Source organism: Colias philodice, chromosome 10 (assembly GCF_061535455.1).
Source record: "Colias philodice isolate Cphi_HAF_F1 chromosome 10, ilColPhil1 Martin Lab GWU primary, whole genome shotgun sequence".
Classification (NCBI taxonomy): Eukaryota; Metazoa; Arthropoda; class Insecta; order Lepidoptera; family Pieridae; genus Colias; species Colias philodice.
In genome coordinates, this window is record NC_143095.1 from 9,336,705 (window position 1) to 9,352,595 (window position 15,891).

At 33.9% G+C, this 15,891-nt stretch overlaps 2 protein-coding genes across 9 annotated transcripts in view; one reads left to right on the forward strand and one right to left on the reverse strand.

The window, feature by feature from the left end:
* Window positions 1-3,150: 3,150 nt before the first annotated feature.
* Window positions 3,151-4,270, forward strand: LOC149485387 (BRISC and BRCA1-A complex member 1-like). The gene is made up of 2 exons (XM_089699622.1): window positions 3,151-3,342; window positions 3,423-4,270. The coding sequence occupies exons 1-2, from the start codon at window positions 3,287-3,289 to the stop codon at window positions 4,207-4,209; spliced, it is 843 nt and encodes a 280-aa protein (XP_089555748.1). The 5' UTR covers window positions 3,151-3,286; the 3' UTR covers window positions 4,210-4,270.
* Window positions 4,271-4,725: 455 nt separating this feature from the next.
* The window catches only part of Efa6 (Exchange factor for Arf 6), a 42,170-nt gene continuing 31,004 nt past the window's right edge, over window positions 4,726-15,891 (reverse strand). For 7 of the 8 annotated variants that reach the window (XM_089700183.1, XM_089700182.1, XM_089700181.1 and 4 more), the window contains 9 exons: window positions 15,542-15,711; window positions 15,143-15,336; window positions 14,682-14,880; window positions 12,674-12,825; window positions 11,556-11,682; window positions 11,326-11,427; window positions 10,627-10,771; window positions 10,180-10,311; window positions 7,228-9,747 (listed from right to left, as the gene is read on the reverse strand). In XM_089700183.1, coding sequence (XP_089556309.1) covers window positions 9,580-9,747; window positions 10,180-10,311; window positions 10,627-10,771; window positions 11,326-11,427; window positions 11,556-11,682; window positions 12,674-12,825; window positions 14,682-14,880; window positions 15,143-15,336; window positions 15,542-15,711 — 1,389 coding nt within the window. In that variant the 3' untranslated portion in view covers window positions 7,228-9,579. Of the gene's footprint in view, window positions 6,629-7,227; window positions 9,748-10,179; window positions 10,312-10,626; window positions 10,772-11,325; window positions 11,428-11,555; window positions 11,683-12,673; window positions 12,826-14,681; window positions 14,881-15,142; window positions 15,337-15,541; window positions 15,712-15,891 lie in introns of those variants that run through there. The other variant, XR_016316211.1, reaches the window with a different exon arrangement.

Below are 15,891 nucleotides of genomic sequence, written 5' to 3' on the forward strand. Positions count from 1 at the left end.
AGTAAACAAAATTGCCAAGTAGTTATTCAAATATTTGATGACAAAAAATAACTTAATTAATGGCTAAAAAAGCATGTTCTCTCGCGCCAATGACATGTATACGTGCCTACTAGTGATGTAGTGTAATATTCAAGTAACTTCATTAAAATTTCAGCGAAATTACTCTAATTCGCTTAATTTTTGTAATAACTACAAAAAAAATATATAAGCTTAGTCACTGAGAAAAAAGGTAAATACTACATTCTTTGGTATAATACCATATTGTCTATATTGTGGATATTGTTGATTTGAATATTTTCCTTTTCGCCAATCATGCGCATCCCTAGCACAGTATCGATATGCAATCCCTTCTGCGCCTGCGCCATTGACATGAATAGATGTCGGACTGGTGACGTCGTAAGCGCGTGCCGTGTTGTTAAGTGCGGAAAGTTGTAAAAATATTTTATCGAGTAGGTATCTACCAATATTATAATCGCAAAAATGGCAAGTGAAGAGTTTTATAGTACAGAAGAACTATTGCGCATTTTAGAAGTTTTCAAAATTTATTACCTAATAAGTCTAATCAGTGCCTTTATTAGAATATTCTTATGATATAGGTCTACCAGAATCTGATGGCATATTTATATTTATAAAATAAAAGATTTTCATGCGGCAACTTTATTTGACAACTATCAAATTAGTTTTCAAATTATTTGTCTTCTTCGCAGTTATTGTATAATTTTTAGGATTTTGTCTAAAAAATCTTATAACATGTCGAAAAAGCGGCTGCGATCACAAGCAAGAGATGTAGTTTACAATGTGTATAGAAAAATATTCGATGAAGAAGGGTCAGAAACATAACAATTTTCAATTTTGAAGATTTCATTGGTAAATTTGACTTACCCGTTTTGATACTTTTAATTAAAAATATTACAAGTAGGTAACTATAATATTTTTTGTTGATTACAATATAATTTTATGAAAACTTATTACAGGAGTTTCCAATACGGCTATTCGTCAAGTCTAAGCTGTCCAAGTCATCTTTATAATGTGTGTATCTGTTAATACTTACGAAAATAAACATATTAGTTTTATTTTATTTATGTTTTATTTTATAAAAAATTATAAGCAATCTAGTTTTGATCTGCATTATCATTATATCCATATTTTGACATGGCATAATGATAATGATTTAAACAAATATAGGTACATATATGTGTAAATAATAATATTTCTAATATACATATAAAACTAATATGTATGTACATGTAAGTATGTACCTACATAATATTAGTGGATATCTCTTTATTAAGTACAGTATTGTCCACTTATGTAATGTGACTAATGATATTGAGGCCAAAATAAAAAATAAGAAGTATCAAGATCGTTCAGTCCATTTTCCCTAGGGTTGTACACTCAAAATTTTGATTTCCCTAATTGCCATCAGATTCTGGTTTACCTATACAAATTGTCGCTATGTCATATCAAAATATGGTAATTGACCTAAATAGGTACCTACATATAATTAGTATTTGTAATAACTCAAGTATTAAACTAAATGATTGGAAAATAAATATGTAGTTTTAATGCAATTCCCTTTATTTAAAGGTAATAGTTGTTTTGATATTTACAAATAAACACTCCACGATAATACCTATAGTTCATATAAACTTAATAAATAAACTCGATAAGTTATAATAATATAGATTATAGGTACAGCTACACATCCCTAATCAGAAGCGAGAGATTATAAAAAAAAGGATGGTTGCCCGCGCCATTGGCATGTATATGTCGTGGTCATATCGTAGATTTGATCATTTCATGATATGAGTGGCCATTTCACGAAATGGTCGCATATCGTGAAATGGCCAACATAGTTTGATCAGATCGTTAAATCGTCAACGTTTCACGATTTGGTCATCCACATTTGGCCAGATCGTATAAAATATAAAGAGTCCATAAAATATTAAAAAAATTCAGAATAACTATATTCTAAAAACTTGTTTAATGTCATTAAAGTTAGTGCCGCGGCAGCGGCCGGCGAATGCCAGAAGCGAATCGTTTTTGCAATAGAAAACAGTTAGGTTAGGTTAGGTTAGACTTTGATAAACAACGCACGAGCCGAGCGAGCAAAGCGAGCGTGCCGCGGCAGCGGCCGGCGAGTGCCAGAAGCGGATCGCTTTTTAAAAAACAAACAATTATAACAATATACTTAGTAGTAGTTTCTTAAATTATTTTATTTAAGTCGCATTTTTTCTTAAATACATATAAGATATCCACATTTTCCATAGTACTCGTACCTCTTCGTCGTAAATTCTTTGCTATGACTTTCTTCATAATATTGTTATTAAACGAATTATGAAGTTTTTAACTGCGAATAATTTAATTTTCGCCAGCGGCCGCCATCTTATCACATAAACACAGAGCTTGCAGCGCCTCTACCAACGATTAATGTAACTATTTTACGATATGATCAAATAATTTTGATCATTTCATGAAAAAACCGTGCGTTAATTGGCCATATCGTGAAACGATTTCTTATCATTGATCTGCCCAAACCACATCATGATGTGGCCAAACTAAATTGGCCATTTCACGATATGCGACCATTTCGTGAAATGGCCACTCATATCATGAAATGATCAAATCTACGATATGACCACGACATATACATGCCAATGGGGCGTAACTGATAGAGAATAGTGCTGTAACTTGCTGCAATTTTATATGTATTTTTGTATCTCAAAAGGTTGATTTTTTTTGTTGATAGTTGCTATAAATGTGGTCTTAAGTTTTTACAGTAGGAGATGAGGTTAAATAAATATTATTTTTGTGTTATAAGCTGTTTATTCAAATATTCAGACGTGAATTATTATGTTTATCGATAACATCTTGGAATCCCTACTATTTTCAAGGTTATCTCATTGAATTTGTGGCTTGGCGTGGAGGGCACGGCGATGCGTTTTTGCTCTGGCGGTCAAAAGGTTAATGTGTTGGTATGTTTACCGCATTTAAGTATCATTCCAAAACTTCTGCCTAAGCCACAGATAGGACATAATATTTCAATAATTTTTTATCCGAATCAGCGTGCATTTAAAAATTATCTTCCTCTCTGTGCTGTGTTATTATGAAGTTTGACTTTGACACAATTGAATTTGACATGTTGTTGTCTAGATGTGAGATGTCTCAGTGAGATGTCATAAATATTTTACCTATCTTTGGAGTTTGGGAATTTGAATTAAAAAATTTCAGATCTGCAAAGTGTACAAGTTTCAAATACTTTTCTATGTAGTAAGCGCTAATTAAAATGAATTCTCCTGATATTTTAACACCTTGTAGCGTCGTGGATGAAAACGACGCCAAGTACGTAGCGCACTAATTTAATGAGATGAATTTATTTTTCTCAGTAGGTATTTATTCATTATTGTTACTTTATTTTACAGGGAAACGATCGGATCTGGCGATGTACCTAATGACGAGTACACTTCAGTCCGTGAACAAGCCATTGCAAATTTTCAGAAGCCAATTTTACCCAATGTTAATATTCCTGAAAGAATTATAATATGCTTAGACGTATGCTGCGACAATCAGAATTCATTGTATCGACTGGGTGATGGAACTACTTTCTCTCCTATAAACATGTTGAAAAGGGTGCTCGAATTCTTTATACATTCGAAACAAGCTATAAATAAGAGAACCGAGTTTGCCTTGATTATTTTAAGAGATGCTGATGCATATTTGTTACAAAATTTTACTTGCAATGTCAAAGATATTATCAACACAATTGACTATCTTCATGTTGAAGATTGCAGTTCAGATAATTTTGACTTCAAACATGTATTTGATATAATAAAACGGGAAATAGAGATTCCTGAATATAAGCAAGCAGAATGCACCACTCCACCTCCATACACTGTACGGATGCTGATTCTTTATGCCCGTTCAAACTGTGTGCCTCTCATTGTACAAGAAGACCCTTACCTGATCTTTTTAAAAATGCAAATGTATTTCTATATGGATATTCTCTTTGCTCATGAAGAAGAATGCAATGTGTTCAAATGTGAAGAAATTTATGATGCATTACAAGATTTAGATAATGGTTACTCTTTTGTATTTGAAGTTTCAAGGAATGCTGCAAAAATCCATGAATGCATTGCTAAATTATTAGCACATCCTCTACAAAGGCCATTGCAGAAAAATACTGATTATAGTTTTGGCATTAAACACTAGAAGGATAATTTATTGTATGTGTAAAGTATATTCAGTTAATAAATAATGTATATATATATAACTTTATTTGTTCTTAATATCCCTATTACAATAAGAATTTCTATAGTATAAGTACATGAATAATTTTAAACATTTACTTTCACAAACCAATTTTAAGGGTTTATAAGTTGTAAGATTATATAAAATTGCATTTACCATGCTCTAAAATTGAGTGCATTTCTTTACCTGAATATATATTTCTGAAATATATACTCAAGATACATATTATTCAATTCAACACACAGCCTAATTTTATTAAATTAAATACACATGTCAATGTTGTTAACTACACAATACTTATAGAATATTAACGTAGTTGAAATCAAAATAAGGAAATTAAAAAGAAAATATAAAAAATAATTTAATATTAAAGGTTATGTATAGGTACCAAGGTAAAATTTTAAAGATGCCATTATCCATAATATGTATATGCAATTGAGGAATAATTTTAAAGGGAGTCCAAATGAATATCACAAGTACAAATCAAATTTTTATTTAAAAATCAAACAAAACTTAATCAAACTATACACTTCAGTAAATAATAAAAAATAAAAGTAAATTGTAAATAAAGCATACAAAATATAATATTTACACTGATTGACTTATATTTGACAAAAATCAAATGGGAATAATGTTTTTATATAATGGTCATACAGGAATACCACAAGGAATACACAGCGTAATAACACAAGTACTCAAATTCCTCAGATAAACTAATTTGCTGCTATAAAAAATAATAACGCATAGAATCAATTTTTTAAAGTCAGTTGTTCATCATTACGAAAATATAATAAAAGGGCGCAAGACCAAACGAAAATAAGTACCATACTCACAGAAATATTATCTACTATGAAATATTGTTGACATTTGTAGTAATAAGGATTCAAAATCGAAGCTGTTTGAAGTAATATGATTCAATGTACCTCCATACTTTATCAAAACTTTATGAGAAGTGAATAATAGAATATTCATGACTATATGCCACTTATTTTTAATTCCCAAAACTTAGTCATGCCTTGCGCCGATTATGAGATTCAATTTGTCTCATGAACCATATTACATCAAACAGCAAAATTAAAAAAGTTCAAAACACTTCGATCACAATCACCCTCAGCGAAGCTAAGATTATTATAAAGAATTAATAAAATTACAAATAAAATAATAAATATAATACGAGGGCCCTAATATCACTTTACTGGCACTATTCGACAAATACGATCAACGTTATTTTATCATATTTATAAATAAAGCTATAATATTAAGAACGCTTGTCTCAAACAATTAAGGATATTAGAAACAAGTCATTTAGGAATTTAAATATTTATAATAAAACTCATATTATTTCAATTATCTGCATATGCTCCTTAGATTTGATACTGGTTGATTTATAAAAGAAATAAATAACTTCACATATCAGTCTCAATACTTTAAAATATATTTACAATATAAATTTAGCTCGTAATAGAGAATACAGAGTATAATATTTGTTGAAGGACAAAGCACATGACTTGTAAGCCTTATTTTTAGCTCTGGTTGTGCGTCGTAAGCGATTAGTATATGTATATAACATAGAATGATTGTCTAATATGTTCGCAACACACTGGAGCCAATCCTAGGCTTAACAAACATTTAAAGCATATACTTAACGCATCAAATAACGCAAATACAAAATGGCGCCGGGTGTTCCAACTCAATCATCAATACCAAACGACTACAGGAGATGTCGAACAGACGCTACATTACACGATAGAGTATTTCATTACAATACAGCAAATTATTTCATACATGAGATTAACTTAGCACTCTACAATTTATGTACTTTATTCATATTATACAGGGAATTTTTAGGGAGCTTGTGTGGTTTAATTATTTGTGTAATATCAACTAAATATAATTAAAGGTAGACTGTTGAAAACGGTTCACCTGATGATTTTAATAGTTTAAAATATAGTTTGGTGCATTAATTATGAATTTTCGATAGTATCGCTTAGTTTCGAATTTAGCCCTCTGAAAAATTCACTTTAAGTATATCTAATTAAAGTAATTAAAGTAATAATATTCCAACGCACAGCTACATTACATTGTGTGAAACATTGATATCTGTGCATAGGTATAGGAAGACGGGACTAGATGAATGATTTAAGTTTTTAAATTACAAAAAGTATGTATTTTAAAACTGCGTCCATTAAGAACACAGTTATATTATATAAGTAACGTTATTTTTTATCTTTACGGTAATTATATAACGTAAAATTCGTCAAGTAGTGTAACTATGTAGTTAAAATCGACATTTCCTATGACACCAATACTGTACAAATGATTTTGTTAATCATTTTCTAGTGTTATTGAAAATAATAATAATGGATGTGTACATAGAAATCTAAATAACAAGACACATAGAAGTGCTGTAATGTCATAATTCGTATGAAAACCGCTGTCGCCAAAATCAACACATTCAAACCGAAAGCTAAACAGTACACACAAGTAAACTATGCCTTTTATTGGACAGCTTGATTTTAGTGAAAACTAACTTATCTATTAAATTAAGCTTTTGAATATGTATCCTAACGCACGAATTTACGGTTTATTTTAGAATAACATCCCTAAGTATATGAGACTTTTTGCTCCAATACGAACAAACGTGATAATAAGAATGGTCGACTGTGTCATTCATTGTTATTTCGATTACTATGGTGACACTCGTAATACTTGTAAATATTCTATAATTTTAAGGAAAAACGGCATTATTTCTAAAAAAAAATATTTTCCGATGAAATATTATTCCTTTATAAGTATAATTACAACTTGTGGAAGAATTTCCGCAATGGGAATTGCTGAAACACACCATGTATACACTCATACGTCTCCAGAGCAACTGAACAGTGACGAATGCACTGGTGATGTGCAAATCACCTGAGTGGCGACAAGGTCACGCACGCTTACGACTTCTAGTGTCTTGTTATTTAGATTTCTATGGATGTGTACCTATAAAAAACGTTTTAATTAAAAATAAAAAGTTTAATGCGATTATTCTTGTCGCAGTTTTAAAATCATTAAAAACATTCGGTATCATCGGTAATGTTTATTTTTGACAATGTTAATATTTACTCAACGTACGGACAGTGGAATGTCTACTGAGTATAATATTCAGTCTTATGATGGATTAGAATGAACTGTTGACTAAAACCTTCGATGTTGTTAATTATAACGCTATGCTGTCGGATAGCATAGCATATCTAATTTAGTAAATTTCTTGGCTTACACTGAATCTTACCTAGAACATTAGTAAATTTACCCAAATCGAGCGGAGTTATACATGAAGTTGTCATTATTCAATTTTTATGACCTTACATCCGCTCTCTATATACCTATTTCATAGAGTCTGGATAGTCGAGTAAAGACGAATAATTTCTATTTATATCATCAATTTAGAATTGTTCTTTTATAATAATGAAATTGCTACGTTATCCTGCACTCCATGAATAAGTATACTTAGTGTGAAGCTTAACGTAATTACCGAACTTTATATTGGAATTAGTACCAAATCATGAACGTAAAATGCAATACTAAAGCATTTTTTATATATTTTATATAAGAAACTGTCATGTTCGTGTTCTCTTGAAGGCCTCAAACGAGTTAATAATTGTATTTTCTTAAATATTGTGAATAGATGTTAACATTTTAGTATTGCACGTTATGTCCGCTTACAAGTAATTTTAAAATACTTCACTAAGTAAGCTTAGGTCCATGATAATCCTGATTTTTTGGTATAGTGTCCATTGTAGGATATGTTACGTACAAACGATAATACTTACATATTTCTTACTAATTTAACTAGTTTACTCGTTAATTTAGAACAATATATCCAATTCATTCAATACAATCGCACATCACAGTTGTCATATTTCATAATAAATATTTGTATGTCTAACATTAACTTCATTGATCATTGAATAATACGCGTTTGCTAATCGATTTTCGAATTCATAGTATAGTAATAGAACCAGTATACTATTGATTTTTATTTCATTTTCGGGTACTTTAATAATTCAAAAATTTGTTATTTAAATGTTATTGAAGTATATTTGTAATTCGAAGGAGGCACTAAGAACACCGCACACTGATTGATTTAGGCCAAAACACGTTGGGGCGCACACTTACGGTAAAAATACGGATAGCTTGAGCGAAATTGTTCCAGAACATTCTGAATTTTATTTTGGCCGATTTTCGATTTAAATCAATTCACACACTCTTTTATTTTAGAGTAACTTATGTCTCAATCCTAAGTTAAGAAGATTTTATTTTATGTTTCACAGTTACTATAGTCAATATAAGAGAAATAATATAGATAATAATTTTCACCTTATTTCAAGATTGGTTAAGAGATACATTTACGAATTTCTAATTAAATATACACCAGAATAAGTTAGATTACAGTCCTGCACCTCACCCCTCACTTTTAAGTTATTTTACACCCCCCACTATTATATTTTATGTCCTAATATACACAATACACATGAAGTAATAATCAACACGCATAGCAATTTTTAAACATGGATATAAAATGTATTTATAGATAGTTTTTTACCCTATAAAAAAATGAAACATGAATTAGCATGGATTTTATATCAATGTTTAAATTATTGCTAGTTTATGATTTTAAAAATTCTTCTGTTTTCGGTTACTTGAGTATTTCTGTTGTTTCATATATTTATTGTTTTTATATCGGTGTAGGTGGCCGGAGCCACGCGGGGAATCCATCATTTGGCGTATTTCTAGTTAAATTTTATCTTTCCATATTGTATTTGTTGTTATTTTTGTGTGTATACTGTATATGCTTTGCATTTGGTGGGGCCGCATGTTAAGTTTTTTTATTTCGAGTTAAAATTTGTCCTTCCATATGTGTGGGTGTAGTGGAAGAGCACGTGGCCCTTGGAACATATGCGCGGCGAATTTTTTTGTTATATAGAGTATTACAGTTCCCTACATTCATTATCCTTGTTTGTATATGTGTATGTGGGCGTATGTATTACTCACTCCGTATATTCATTATCTTTGTTAGTATTTGACTATGTGGGCGTATGTGTTACGGAGACGCACGCGCCCATATATTACATGCGTGTGTGTGGCCGAACGCTGGGTTTCTATACATAGATGGGTTACACAAGTTTGTTGTTTGTACAAGTTGAATATGGGTTTCTATACACTTCACGGCTCTGTACATTCACTGTCGCTATGTATATGTATGTGTGTTAGAGTATCTTCAGTGTGTGCGGGCATGGGGGGGGCGCACAGTCAGAGCACGCAGGCGGCGAACACCGCCATGGCGCGTCAGGGTGGCGGTGCGGCGTGTGAGGGGAGCGGGCCGGGGGCGGGGGGGACCGGGCCCGGTGCGGGCGCGGCCCGGTCCCGCTCCGGCACTGCGGGCGCGACCTCCTCCGCGTTCGCGCCGCCGCCGCGCGTGCGCATCACGTACGCGTACGTGCGGTAACGCTTTATCTGCAATACAGAGGAACTGTTATAAGACCTTCAAATAGAAATAGTGACATTGTACAAGTTGGAAAGAGTAGGTGGAGAAATAATTTAGTTTTAAAAATTAGTGTAACTACTGTGCACGCATGCTCTGATTTCATAAATTCGTTGTGTAATAATTAAAAAAAAACAACTTTTATTTTAATTAATCAACTCGTAAGGAAGTTTAAAAAAAAAATAACATTTCATAAATTTAAATAATTATACATTTCAAATAATAATACATGAAAACGGCAAGTTATTTTTTCGAATTTAGACATACCACTATTATTTTTATGTCACATATTAACTAAGAAAAACCGCGCGACATAACTATGTATCTACAACTAAATATGTACTAATATACAATATTAGTACATATTTAGTGCTCGGCCAGCTGCTCGCGCTAGTCACACATACCTCATAGACGAGATAGTGGTCCTTGTCCCTGCAGTGCGGCTGGTCGCGCGAGTGGTCGCGCGCGTGGCGCAGCGCCGCCAGCTCCTCCTCCAGCCGCGACACGCGCTCCTCGTGCTCGGCCAGCTGCTCGCGCTAGTCACACACACGAGACGTTATTATTTTGTACCATTGAGCTATTATTACTACGTATAGAGGAGACACCACGAACAAAATCTGTGCAGCAAGCGCGGAGGAACAAGGTGTAAAATGCAAGTGCATTGTTTAGGACTCTTACGATTCAACGATTCGAGTGTTTTCGGAAATACGACAATTAGCGAAGATTTGCATGCGCATTATTAATTTTGGAGTACTGTAATTACTTTAATGCTTTTCTCTGTTTACAGTGTATGTCATGTTGGTGATCCTTAATGAAATGAAATAAATAAATAATACGTAACAACCACTAACCATGGACAGTTTAGTGTGCGAGCAGGGCAGCAGCGGCCGCTGGAACTTGCGCTGCGAGCCGACCGCGCCCGCCAGCGGCGGCGCCGAGTACGCCGCGCACACGAAGTTTATCGTCTCCACCCATGAGTGCAGCTCTTTTGAATCGCTGCGGAGTTGTACAAAACATAAATTGTGTATAAATGGGTGCAAAATTAGAAAAAGTAAATATAAACATAAGTACACTGCCACTGTCAGGATGTCAATGTGGTGTCCACTGAAAATCAGTGGAGAATCTAAGTGTCTTATATGTCCTTAGATTCTCAAACCACTGAGTGGATATTATCCATTTTGTGCCGTTCGCGTTGTAACTAGTTATAAGTTAATTTTATTTATTTTTTATGTATTAATGTGCATCGGTACAAATAAATGTATTTTCTTTCTTTCTTTCTATATAGAAATAATCATCAGTTTAGTCATCAGACTTAACCATTCCCGCTGCCTTTAGCCCAAATGCCGTTAGCATTATAATGTAAAATATGGAGTTTATTTTTTGTTATGAGGAAGGAATAATTATTTATTTACTGTTAAAAATTAACGGTCTTAGGTTTTGAAATTTACAAAAATAAAAGCAAAAAACAGTATCGTGTATTTGGCGGCCTTATCAGTTCAACATGTTTTAGTGTGCAGTTTATGTGTAGAAATATCTTTATGTAAACTAACCTAGTTTGAAATAAATATTCCGCTTGGTCTGCAGTTTGTAATCTGAAGACGTGTTGCTTTTTCGTGTAATCAGTCGCTTTCGTTGCTAACGCGTGATGTATCCTGGAAATACCAAAATATGACTGCCATCAAAATATATAAAATGAACATCAATGGTACTTTTATGTCTGAAAAATAATTATAGTAAGGGTCGAATTTTAAAGTAGTAAATAAAATGTAAAATAATTTACCTAATAGCATTATGTAGATTATCCGACATTTGACTCCGTCTAAAGCCGTGTTCGTCTTTGTGTAAATATAATACTAAATCCCGTAGTGTACAATAGAACATCTTCCAACCTCTTCTACCGAATGGAGCTGAAAATTAAAACATTGTATATTATTGACTTGCTAAACTATAAAAAATACTAGTGGTCCGCCCCGGCTTCGCCCGTGGTACCTACATGTTTAAACTATCCTATCTCTCAAGTTGGATCAAACATGGTGTGCGAATTTTATTATAATCGGTTAAGTGGTTTAGGAGTCCATTGAGGACAAACATTGTGACACGAGATTTATATATATTTAGATATTTTATGGTTAATTTAGCAGACATATATACCATTGCCGTGTTCTTCTATTTAATCCATCACAATAATATACTATGTAATTACTTTTAATTTGAAACACAAAAAACACTCAAAACTCAAGTAGGTTGGATATTGGGCTTAACACAAATATACAAAACATGTTTTGGTCCTTCGAGTCCAATATGAAGCCTTGTTTTGTTATGATGGACTAGCTATCCGCCCGCGGCTTCATCCGCTTTGTCTAAAACCTAATAAATTACATACTAAAACCTTCCTCTTGGATTTCTCTAACTATTAAAAAAACCACATCAAAATCCGTTATGTTATAAAGAATTAAGCATACACAGGGACAGAAAAAGCGACTTTGTTTTATACTATATCACACCCCGGACACTCCATACAAAATTATCGTGTTGACAGTCACACTGTAGAGACTGCAAATGTGTGTGTTAACGCTTTATGGTTGGCACATTTTTGACTAGCGTAAAAAAAATTTGCGATTTTCTGATGAAATACATCCGTAAACAGCACAATATCTAACCATTTTCTATGAAAAACGATAATCACAAATCCAAAATAATAAAATTACTTTAAGTCAATTTGATTAATGATTAATCTTCGTTGCGTATCGTCCCTGTAGAAAAATGTGGACCATTTTTATACTGATCGTGCGGGGTGAGGTAAGTGTTTAATTTTGGCGGGAGGCGGAGAGTGTCCGTTCTGTAGCGTTTAGCTACTATTATGTATTCTGTGACTATGTAGTGATGACATCTACTCACTTTTCTTGCCATTCGGCTCAACGCAGCACTTGCGCATGACGTATCCCTTCTTGTACTCGACCGCTCGACTCTGGTCGGGCACGTGTAAGAACGGGTTAGTGCCGCCGCTGTTGCGGTTTTCGCCGCCCGTCGCCGCTGGCGTTTCGGCGTCACTGGAGGGTAGATAATAGTTATAAATTATAATTAACTAGCTTTCCGCCCGCGGCTTCGCCCGCTTTGCCTAAAACCTAATAAATTATATACTAAAACCTTCCTCTTGAATCACTCTATCTATTAAAAAAAACCGCATCAAAATCCGTTGGGTAGTTTTAAAGATTTAAGCATACAAAGGGACATAGGGACATAGGGACAGAGAAAGCTACTTTGTTTTATACTATGTAGTGATAATGCAAATGAAATGTACTGTGGGAAGAAATTTATGTGGTTCAAGAATGTTCTTTACTATACAAGACAACATATCTTAAATCTGTATAATTTCAACTGATTTTTAAATGTATACACACATAAAAAAAAATACATTGGTTTGATGTGAAACAAACAGTTATTTAGTGGGGCAAATTTATTTGTTTCAAACGATTAGTCAGACAAAATACAAAGGTACACGTTACATTTACAACTATAATAGCATTCATTATAGATAAACCATAGACAATAATCTGTAATAATCTATAATAATAATATATAAAAATGAATTGCTGTTCGTTAGTCTCGCTAAAACTCGAGAACAGCTGGGCCGATTGAGCTGATTTTGGTTTTAAATTGTTTGTCGTAGTCCAGGGTAGGTCTAAACGGTGATAAAATAAGGAAAAATTGCGAGTAAGATAGAGTAAGACGACAATTCCATTTTCCCATATAAAAGTTGAGCACTTCTTTCTGTCAAACATTTGACGGTATTTGTAGTCTCAGTTCCACTCGAATTGAAGAACGCAATAAATAAAGACTTTTGAATCGGACTTATATCCGGAAAATTTCTATACGTCAGGAAAATTTGTATACGCCAGGAAAATTTCTATAAGTCAGGAAAAATTCTATAAGTCAGGAAAATTTCTATACGTCGGGAAAATTTATATAGATGAGGAAAATTCGTATAAGTCAGGAAAATTTTTCTAAGTCCGGAATATTTCCATACGAAAGGAATATTTTCTATACGCCAGGAAAATTTCTATACGTCAGGAAAATTTATATAAGCCAGGAAAATTTCTATACGTCAGGAAAATTTATATAAGTCAGGAAAATTTCCATAAATCGGGAAAAATTCTATAAGGTGGAAAATTTCCATAAGAAAGGAAAATTTCTATAAGACAGGAAAATTTTCATAAGTCCGGAAAATTTCTATACGCCTGGAAAATTTCTATAAACATGGTAAATTTCTATACGCCAGGAAAATTTCCGTAAGTCCGGAAAATTTCTATACCTCAGGAAAATTTTTATAAGCCCGGAAAATTTCTATACGTCAGGAAAAATTTCTATAAGTCAGGAAAATTTCCATAAGTCGGGAAAATTTCTATAAGGTGGAAAATTTCCATAAGAAAGGAAAATTTTTATAAGACAGGAAAATTTTCATAAGTCCGGAAAATTTCTATACGCCAGGAAAATTTCTATAAGTCAGGAAAATTTCTATAAGTCAGGAAAATTTCTATACGTCGGGAAAATTTATATAGATGAGGAAAATTAGTATAAGTCAGGAAAATTTCGATAAGACAGGAAAATTTCGATAAGCCAGGAAAATTTCTATACGTCCGGAAAAATACTACTGAACCGATTACAATGAAATTTAGCACACATATAGAAGGTAACTTGGATTAACACATAGGGTAGGTTTTATCCCGGAAATTCCACGGGAACGGGAACTATGCGGGTTTTCCTTTGAATACGCGGGTGAAGCCGCGGGCGGAAATCTAGTACGTTAATAAGTTTTTAAGGCCATTTTACTAACAACTATATGGATATTAAATTTATCTGAAGTAAATAAAAATAAATAATCTGCGTGCACAGAGCAACCACTCACAGAGCCCACTGCAGCGGCTGCGTGCGTATCGCGTGGTAGAGCTGCTTGAGCGTGTCGCGCGGGAAGTTGTCGCCGTCGTTGAGCTCCGCGAGGTTGTCGATGAACTCCGCGCACGACATGCGCCGGAACGAGCCGCCGCCGCACCCGTGCAGGTCCGTGTTCAGCAGCATTATAGCGCACGTCAGCGTGTGTACTGCGTCTGCGTATACATGCGTATTAGTTGTCGGTACACAAAAAAATAAATGCATAAAATTGAGAAAATATTTTGAATTTATCCTGCTATCTAAAATTATATTAGGAGCGACTGTGGATAATCTACAACCTTTTAATTAAAAACATATACAGAATATAGTCGTTAAGTGCGCACACGCATTTGTTCCGGAAATATAATCGATAAACAAAGTTTCACTGATATCGAAATAATTTCCACTACATTCACACACACACACACACACACACACCTTGCGAGTTGAACGAGCCCGGGTTGCACTCGAGGTAGCGCCGCGAGAAGTGCACGAGCACGCGCTCGCGCTCCTGCGTCTCGCCGCTGAGCGCGAACCGCGACAGGAACGTGCGCAGCGCACAGTCCAGCGTCGCGCCCGCGAACTCGAAGTGCTTCACGTACTCCTCGGCCACGGCGCGCGAGAACTCGTTGCTGTGGACATTAAGAAATTAAGTATTTATGTGTATACGGCACAGGTTGTAAGGCATAAAGGCTTCGCCAGTGTCAACCTGAGATTAAAAAAAGAATTGTACAGCAGATATATCCAAGGAAAAAGACTTTTAAAATTCGCAGCAAAATAAAAAATGTAAAAAAAAAACAATTAATTTAAGAATTTAATAATTTGAGCTAAACCTACTTTTTACTAAGATGCCTCGACACATCGGATTTCTTAAAGCCATCCAAGTGGTAGAGGCGTTTGGCCAGTCTCTCCGCTGACGGAATGTCGACCGCTTTGGGGCTGTAGTGGAACGAGTGTAGCGAGTCCCCGTCCGAACCTTCGTCTGAGCCTGCGTCTGAACCCAATTCCTGCAAAATAACAATATTCTTTGTTATTATTCATTTTCAGTGCATATTAAAAGTTTTCAATAGTGATTTATGAAATTAACTAGGGATGTAACGATACATGATTTTGCCGATACGATACCGATACCGATATTTGTAATCAAATATCGGCGATACCGATACCGATATCGATGGCTTGATAGA